At 41.8% G+C, this 10,028-nt stretch overlaps 1 protein-coding gene across 1 annotated transcript; it reads left to right on the top strand.

The window, feature by feature from the left end:
* Positions 1-8,095: 8,095 nt before the first annotated feature.
* On the top strand, positions 8,096-9,958 carry LOC122669824. The gene is made up of 5 exons (XM_043866684.1): positions 8,096-8,210; positions 8,814-8,950; positions 9,061-9,158; positions 9,362-9,453; positions 9,822-9,958. The coding sequence occupies exons 1-4, from the start codon at positions 8,151-8,153 to the stop codon at positions 9,430-9,432; spliced, it is 366 nt and encodes a 121-aa protein (XP_043722619.1). The 5' UTR covers positions 8,096-8,150; the 3' UTR covers positions 9,433-9,453; positions 9,822-9,958.
* Positions 9,959-10,028: the final 70 nt, after the last annotated feature.

Here is a 10,028-nt window from a genome sequence, read left to right as displayed (position 1 = left end):
ACACAAAAGGTTCAAACCAGATCGGTGGTCAGATCGGGTTTCAAATCGGGTTTTGGGCACGGATTTAACATCCTCCCCACCTTATAAGAATTTTGTCCTCAAAATTAAAACGTACCTGTCATGTTGAATAGATGGGGATGCGTTGCTCGAATCTCGCTCTCGCGCTCCCAAGATGCCTCCTCGTCAGAATGGTTCGAATTAAAACGTACCTGTCATGTTGAATAGATGGGGATGCGTTGCTCGAATCTCGCTCTCGCGCTCCCAAGATGCCTCCTCGTTAGAATGGTTTCTCCATCGTACCTTAACATAAGAGACGACACGATTTCAAAGATTATGCTCATTCCTCTCAAGAATCTTCACAGGCTCCTCGACGTAAGTCAGGTCCTCGGAGAGTTCGTAATTCTTGGGTCAACACGTGGGCGGATCCGCAATGTACTTCCTCAACATAAATTTGTAAAATACATCATGAACACCGACTAAAGATGGGGGCAGTGCACCAGTATGCCATCGGTCCAATCCCTTGCCAGGATTTCATATGGTCCGATGTACCTAGGGCTCAGTTTCCCCTTCTTATCGAATCGTAGCACGCCTTTCGTTGGTGATACCTGAAGGAACACCTTATTACCTATAGTGAACTCAAGGTCCTTTCTCTTCAAGTCGCATAGCTTTTCTGCTTGTGCGCCGCCTTGATTCGATCTCTAATCAAATCTACCTTTTCACATGTGGCTTGTATCAATTCGGGCCCCAAAATTCTTCGCTCACCAACCTCGTCCTAGTACAAGGTGGTGTCCTACGCCTCGCCATACGTGCTTCGTCATGCCATACCAATGGTAGCTTGGTAACTCGTTGTTGTAAGCAAATTCAATAAGTGAGATATGTTCATCCCAACTACCCTTCAAATCAATGGCACAAGCCCCGAGCATGTCTTCCAGTTGTCGTATGGTCCTCTCGACGCCCATCGGTCTGGGTGGAAGGCCGTGCTAAAGTTCAACAAGGTGCCCATAGCCTTCGGAAACCATCCCAAAATCTGGATGTGAACCTGGGATCACGATCGGAGATGATGCTTACCGAACCCCATGCGGCGAACAATATTGTCCATGTACGCTTTGCTAGCTTTTCCATTGGGTAAGTTACCTTAATCGGAATGAAGTGTGAGGTCTTGGTGAGCCAATCCACAATCACCCATCCGCATCAACACCCCTAATCGTAGGGGGTAACCCGTGACAAAGTCCATGGTGATGTGCTCCCACTTTCACTCGGGATGGGAAGTGACCGTAGTAATCCATAGGGTCAATGTCTCTCGGCCTTTACCTTCGACAGGTGAGGCATTTCGATACGAATGTTGCCACATCAGCTTTCATGCCTATCCACCAAAAGTGTAACTTCAAATCCTTGTACATCTTGGTGCTGCCGGGATGTACTGAGTATGGAGAACAATGGGCTTCACTCATAATTTCTTCCCTCAACTTCTCATCATTGGGTACATACAACCTACCCCTGAATCGAAGGATGCCATTTTCGGATAAAGTAAAATCCGATTCCTCCTGCGTCTCTTTCAATGCCATCCATCACTTTTAAAATTCTGCATCGTAGGTTGGGCTACTTTGATCTTCTCTATTAATGAGGGTTGTATTGTCAGGGCGGCGAATAACATAGTAGCATCACCAACTAACACTTCCAACTCCATTCTTCTAGCCTCCTCTATGAGCTGCCCATTGACTGTTAAGGCTGCCAAGGAAGGGTTTGTGATTTCCTACTAAGTGCATCTGCCACCACATTGGCTTTGCTTAAATGGTATTGGATAGTGCCAGATAGAGGGGTTAAAACTGTGCTCAACTTCCGCTCCGGGATTGCTTAGTTATTTAGCTTAAACTAAGTTGTATTGATTTGTCCTCTAATAGTATCCACCTTACATAATGGTACAAATCAATTCCGGTTTAGTTAATATAAAGTCCAGTGTATATAAGGACCCAGTGAAAATCAAACTCTGAGCTTATACTTCTAGAAATAGAGAGACGCAACTAGTTCCGTATACTTCGTCCAGTGTTTGTACTCCTAAAATTTTGGGTTGAATGACACAAGGCTGTACTACTTTGCTTACTTGGCTTTTCCTATGAGGACTTTCACTTTCGATCCTCCAATACCTAACTCAGCTTTAGAATGAATTGGAATATTGATGGAATCCCTACTGTTCACTCCCAATAACGGAGGGGACATTCAGGGACCCATTACTCCACTCATATCTATTGTTGAGCAAAGTTTTGTCGAATCCTTCAGTTCCAATTCCTTTTCGTTCTTGACTGCATTTGGCTACACTAACACCCGATATAATACTGTTCATCAACTTAAATTGCTAGATCTATCATTCTCGTCCAACTACATGATATAATCCATACCTCCTAGCATCCGTCCTAAATTATCCTTTCTAGATATCCATCGGTTCATGGGTGTATAGACATATCGAGATTTTAACTACGTGCCTATATATATATATATATATATATATTTTTTTTTACCGTCCCTTCGTAATCTAGACGCAAATCGGGTTTCCTCTGGGCAAGGTCCCGAACGTACTGTGCCCATACACCAAGCCAATCCCAATTCCTGTAGATTTACCAACAAGTCCAAAAAATGGCTCTCCGAGAGACATGTGGGCCATAGGCTTACCCAAGGGTACTTAGGACCAATACTCAAAATTTCTAGGTGGTTCCCAAAGAAAGCCCGGGCCGACCATCGAGGCTACGAGAAAAATGAAAGATAATTTCCCCTAATCATTAGCCTACGTAATAAGTCCTGCGGAGAGTCTCTCACCGATAGCTAGCTTTTTATGGTTAGGCTAATCCCAATTATCATTATATTTTACATCATTGTTCATGACTTTACCCTTATAAACCTTAGTATATATCCTTTTTTTTTTTTTTTTGTAACTCCTAGGGTTTAATGTGTAGTTTCTCATCTTTTCTTCATTTCTTCATTTCTAAACTGGTTTATGTTCTATGGAAGTCTCCTACCTTTATTTGTATTATCAAAGCATTGTTCTATCAACAAAATTTATATATTCTCCCTTGTTGTACTGATTCTTGTTTGTGGTTAAGGCTTTTAATATTTAACCCTAATTTAGAGTAAATCGGGTCGTGTGAACACTGAGTTAGTCCATGAGGTAGAGCATCACGCTCTGATACCAAGCTGTCACACCCCCATCCCTGAACCACGGGGAATGCAACTGGAGCGTACCAATACGCTCTCTAACCACCAGAATCACTGATGCAGTACCCAAGACTAACTCATTCACAACGACAAATAATAGGTAAAAGGAAAGGATTAATATTAATAACATCGAGTTAGCGAAGCTAGGTGATAGCATATAAAATATTGTCTATTCAAATTTACCCCTTCATATCAATGGGTTCTAATCAGATCTATGTATTATCACCGTATAATAAATACACTTATCAAGAAAGGAATAAAAGAATACACCTTTGAATCGAAAAATAGTTTATCAAAGTGTAACAAAAGATGGCCACCAGCCAAGAATCACTGTTCCCTCGTGGAACACATCTCACAGAGCACTCCGGTCCATGATCCTCATACTCGAAGTCCACCACTCTTCATGACCTTCATCAGAGTCTTGAACTCCGTGCCGTCATGCTCGAATGTACCTGCATCAACTAAAAAATATGTTTCCTCGAGGAGTGAGCTCCAACTGAGCCCAATGAGTGGCTAAGCCACACAAGCATACACAATAATAATAATGAATGGGGTTGATCGCAAACCATACATGATGGACGGATACCAAGGTGTCCCATACCACCAAGGTAGACCGTACATCACATACAATTTACAATCATGCTACATGAATGAATGATGATGTATAGTTTTATTGTTATCCACCTAACACACAACTAAGTCGGTATAGTACTATAGCAACACCTTAGGTAGCATCCCCGACATCGGTACCATAAACGGATGGTATACCGCGATGACAAACCCGAGTCGCGCCGAAGCCTCGTTGCACGGTCTCCACCAAGAGATATACGCAAACCCCGACTCAAATCCCGTCCCGGCGTTCGGCCCAAAATACGGTTGGCGCCCGAACTTCCCGGTGGGTATACCCGAATAACGGTCGGAACCCACGGATTTGACCGACACCTAACCCCGTCGGTAAGGGTCATAGTACTGGGTAAACATTTATCCTAGCCAGCATTCACCTATTGTATGAGTGAGGTACGCATGTGCATAGGCCGAGGCCGAGTCCATAGATACCGAAATACGGTCGGCGCTATCCTCTCGCCCCTCTAGCCCATACGTACGTATACAAGTACGAGATGTGAATACCAAGGCGTGGTCGGTCACCATCCCGTTTCCACCTAATGCAATGGACAACTCTAATGCAATTTCAAGTACGGCAATCTCAAGCCCAAGACCCACCGGCACTTGGATCCCGCTTCGCCCTAGATCTACATGCCATGAGTGAGTCCATATTATGGAATCCTCGGTCCAAGACCAACCGCACCCGAGTCCCATAACTAAATCCAACACCATTCGCACCATAGTGCAAGAAAATAAATAATATCGCAAGACAAGAATGTAAAGTCCTATCAACATCTAAACATTTATATCGTCCTATATCTTACTAATAATTATATATTATAGCACACATGCATGAATGACATTCGCAAGACACGACACACAAACATTCCATAAATTAAGACGTTTGCTTAACTCACTCACCTTGATTCTCGCAATCGTCGACGGAGCTCTTCAAATCGGCGTTCGATGCCAAGTACACTATCCCACGTACTAATACGCCCCGAGCCGAGTCGAGCAACCTAAAGAGAGTGTACAACGTGGGGAGAGATTAGTGCCTTAGGACTAGAAGAGTTGGGCCCCATAAGTTATCAAACAAGGCTAAAATAGGGGACCGGCACATACAAGAAGGCTATATCATATGCCTGTCCATGTGCCTGTCCCTCTCGGCTTTCCTACCGGCAGATCTAGGTTCTCGTGGACTGGCACTTGCATGTGCCTCGTCCATGTGCCTGTCCCTCTCGGACCTCCCACCGCAGATCTTTCTCGTGGACGCACTTGCATGTGCCTCGTCCATGTGCCTGTCCCTCTCGGACTTCCCACCGCAGATCTAGTTTCTCGTGACAGGCACTTGCATGTGCCTCGTCCATGTGCCGCCTTGCTGCTCATGCCATTCCGAGAATGGTTTTGCAGCCCCAAAGTCTTGGGCTAAAATGGGGTATTCTTAGGGGTTTTTGGGGTCTCTTTGGCCGTGAGAACAACTCCAACCAATAGCACACACCCAACATGGGTTTGTAAACCCCATGATCGATTAGGTTTTCCTCCATTAAAATACATATGGAAAGGAAACCCATGGGTTTGGGTATTGGGGTTTTGAAAGGGTCTTTAATCAATGTTATTTAACAACCCACAAACCACACCTCTATGGTCTTCCATGAGGGTTGGTGAAACCCATAAATGGAGGTAAATCCCCAACTTAGGGTTCATAAATGGAGAAGGGTGAATGGGTTTAAGGTAGGGTTAGGTGCTTCATAGTTAAGCATCAAGGATTTGCCATTAATGGCTCTTCTAATTGAGTAGATGGAGCACTCAAGGTGTGCTCAACCGATTCAAACCCTAGGTAATAGAATTAGGGAAAGAGAGATGGAGAGAGAGAGAAAGAGACTCACCAAGGGTTGATGATGATAGCTTGTGCTCCACCATACTTCTCCCTTCTTCTTCCTTCTTTCTCTTCTTTCTTCTTCTTCTTTCTTCTTCTCCTCTTCTTTCTTTTTCTCCTCTCCTCTCCACGATTTAGGATTGTAATGTGAGGTGAATAGTAGTTTTGGGTCTTTAATAACCCATCTAGGCATTAGGTTTTGTTTGGTTAGTCTCAAGTCCTTAGGTCCATTTGCTTAGGAGCTTGTTTGGTTAGGTATAAGCCCAAGGTCTAGTTTAAGTCATTGGGCCATTGGATCCACTTGGGCCCATGGCCCATGGCCCATGTCCTAAGTTCTAGTTACAAATAGAAAGAGACTAAGCTCCTAACCCCAAGCCCATTCTAGTTCTTATGCTTATTAATGGTCATGCATAGGCATGAATTAGTCGGATAGTGACTTACTCCCAATCATCGCTAAGTGGATAAGGGTGATTTAGGTGTGGGCCCCACGGATCCCCATCATAAGGGAATTTCAAGAATATGCTTTCGTGGACGATTTTCCCCCTGTCTCTGACGGTGGATCTTTCCTCGAGGACTTCCCCTGTTTCGCGGTCTACAATCTTGTGTGATGGCTTGAGTATTATGACCCACAGTTCACTAGTGTACTCCGTTCCCGGTTCTACACAAAAGGTTCAAACCAGATCGGTGGTCAGATCGGGTTTCAAATCGGGTTTTGGGCACGGATTTAACAGTATCGGTCAGTATCGTATCAATACCATCTGATATTGATACGTATCGACCGATGCGATACAAAACGATACTTTAATCCATGGTTAACTTATAATTCTAGTGTACTTGTTTGCTGGAGGAGCAATATTACGAGAATGTTTTAAGTCTCGGGAAGTATTTGGCCAACAACAAATTGCTTATTGATCGGAGGGGGAATCCATATCCCTCATCTACTTTGCAATTTATTTTCGGGAAATCATACTTTCATTAGACTATCTTGCACGAAAGAATTTGTATGTCCAAAGTCTAACAGAAAGTGCGGTTATACGGTTATACGTAAAGATGAAAAATGCAAAATTATATATTTCAAACAAGTCAATTGGGATACGTATAAAATAAATCAAATTTAATTAAATTTTTTATTTTATTTAACTAATAGTATAATGTTAATTTCTTATTTCAAATATTTCGTCCGGCGACCCGGGTTTTGATTCGTTTGCTCTAAAGCTTCATCTGTCACTTCTTGGTGACCTCACGGTCAACAACATTCCAAGAGCAATGAATGGGACACCATTCCAGAATCTCTTTGCTGAGAGGTATGAAATTATCACATATATTAACTTATTTTAATAGTTTTTTATTTATAATTTATTTGTTTATAATTTAATATTGATAATAAATTATTACAGTACATCTGTCCGTCGGTGTCTCAAGAATCCATTCTTCTGGACAATCGATGACCACTACAACTTTATCCAAAGACTGAATGTCCATCTTCATAAGTACAAGAGACAAGCCGATAACGCTTTAATCAAGAGTGTTAAGACTACGAATTGGATACAAAGATTGCTGTGTACCCTCTTCTTAAGGGTATTTTGAATGGTACACTCACTCTCTCTCTCTCTCTCTCTCTCTCTCTCTCTCTTATATACATAATGTTCACTTTCATCTTTGAAATCTTGCAGCTTTTGAGTGTTATTCTCGCATGGAAGGCGAAGATGATGAAGGCATGTACAGGATGAACAGAATTATGAGGCTGGATAGGTCTCTATGAGTCCAGCCTTGTTCCAAGTTGTTTTTCTTTTTTTGTTTTAAGGCTGAGTTTATAGTAGTAGTAAACTACCTCTAAGGAACGGCTTGAAGTATCGGTATCGGGTACCGTATCAGAGAGATGATTTTAAGAGACATGTATCGGAGACACAAGAAATGCTATAGATATTCATGGGAATGGTGAAGTACTGTAAGGTTAGGACACTGATATCCTATCCTACATTAGGGATCAATATACTGCCTAACAATGGGTTTGATCAGTGGTTCCATCAACACTTTCAACAAGGAAATTAGCCAATTACAAAGCTACTGATATAATCCTTAACATAACAAACACTCTTAAGGTCTGAAGCACCATGCTATGTGCTAATCAATTACAGAAATAGGACAGTAGCAGCCAGTAATGTTGACAGAACACAGAAGTGGACTAAATCACAGAATTAGAAACTCAGATGGGACTGATCTCTCCCTCAAGTATAGGCCTCCTAGGACTGAACTACCCTTCTACATATTGGACTAAATTGATGAATGGATGCTGAAATATGATAGGATCTCAGATTAGAAAGTAAACATCAAAATAGCAACTCACCCATAATAGCTCATACAGCCATCAGAACAACTCAAAACACCATCGAAGGGAGAGTGTGATGTTCATAAATTGCCTGCTAAATTATTAGATGTTGGGACCAGATATTTGGAGCATTCAATGGCCGAGCTTCTTGAAGGTCTTCAGGACAAGAATGGTCATGCAATTGGGGCCTCAAAGGTGCTGCTTTTTTAACTTTGACCAGTAACTTTATTCCACACCCAAAAAAAATTCATAGCGGTGGTAATTCTTGGCTTTATCGGCCAACCTGCCTTTGCATTCCATCCCTCAAATATGGCTAGCCTTACTAGTTTTGAATACAGAAAGGGACAGGATTGCAATTTTTTGAAGGAGGTGGCTCAGTCCACCACAAGTGAAATAGAATCTCTTGCATCTACCCCCTTCACTAAGACTCACTCCCTGCCTTCTTTTCTAGGGCCTGGGTTGCTGATCCTAAGGTTTTGATTCAGAGAGGATCCGGATTCAACAATCAGCCATTAGACTTGATGCTCAACCTGACACACTGAATCCAGCCTGACAAAGTGCCACCTCTCTACATATGCAATTCTCTATCTTAGTTTGGTTGAGCTTTTACTGCAGAATAGTAAGACAAAAGGAAGGTGATTAGAAGACTTCCCCGAGACCATTGGTAGTGGAAAATCAAGTGAGGATGAGGTGATCTCTTGGGATTAAGTTTATTCTTTATCTTTTGCTAACTTTGTTTTTCATAGCTATATGTTGTTCTTTATGATCCATTAATGCATGCTGCAATTCCTTATTCAGACCAGTGATCAAAATCAGGAAAAACCTGTGACCCCTGAAACGAAGGTGCGCACTAAGGCAGATCAATTCCAGGAAGCTTTAAGTACTGCAGCTGCAAATAAGAGGGAGATCCTCTTCACAACATCTAAAGAGACAGGGTCAGCTTTCTTGTCACTGACCTTTAGATTTTACTGATAAACAATCCCAATTGATGTGGAGAAAATGGAGTTATAATTCTAGTGTACTTGTTTGCTATTGAATTATGCAGAACTAGATACCATGTGAGGTTGCTACAAGTTATGCAGACTGAAAAGGAAAGACATGTAGAGTTTTGGAAACAGTTACAGACAGGAGCCCATTCACCCAGTAAAGTTCTCCTTGCGTTTTCCTGGAATTTTTGTTGCTATTATGGTTTGAAGCATGCTTGGATATGGAACTATAATGGATGACTAAATATAAATCAACCAAAAAAATAATTTTGCGACTTCATGTCTCCATAGATTTGCCCATACATTTTTTTTTTCTTTATTCTAATGTTCGACTCTTGTTGACCCTTTTTTCTTCTTTAGACAAAGTGAGATGCATTGATGTGAAAATATTGTCAAGTTGCTTGGATGCAAAGTTGACGGTTTGCCATTGATCCCTTGGTGAAAACAATGAGGTGTGTACATGTTTTGACAATATAACTTGGGAGTTATCTGGTTGCTGCTTTTTGATTTCTTTTTGTTGCCAAGAGAACTAGGAAGGCCTACCACGAGGGAGGTCAAAGATTTAACTGTGATGTATAAATGTTCATCTCTTGGGACTATGGTCTATTTAAATGAGCTGCTCCGTTTCTCAACTCATAATTGTTGAGACACAATAAATCACCCTATAACCTATAGCCTCTTGATGACTTAATGAGGGATTTCGATCCCGAAGGATCATTACATACATGTGTTGTGATTCACCATGATTAAATCTGTATGCATGTCTTTTGTTTTTTTTTGGGTTGGGCTTGACAGTGACATGCTTAACTTGCTTGTGTAGATAAACAAATGTACAGAGAACACCCAAAAGATTATGGAAAAAGGAAAAAAGGAAGAGACAATCATCTTCAGCCCGATCATATGTGGTAATGTGGAGCTCGAGGTGGAAAACCTGATATGCATTCACCCTCCATGGAATAATATATTAGGGAATTTCCATCCTGTTATTGAGTTTCATACTTCAAAGTCTTATTATGAGGATCTAGTA

The sequence above is a fragment of the Telopea speciosissima genome, chromosome 7, assembly GCF_018873765.1.
Source record: "Telopea speciosissima isolate NSW1024214 ecotype Mountain lineage chromosome 7, Tspe_v1, whole genome shotgun sequence".
Taxonomy (NCBI): Eukaryota; Viridiplantae; Streptophyta; class Magnoliopsida; order Proteales; family Proteaceae; genus Telopea; species Telopea speciosissima.
The sequence above is the reverse complement of the archived record's forward strand: the minus strand, read 5'-3'. Positions and strand labels throughout refer to the sequence as shown.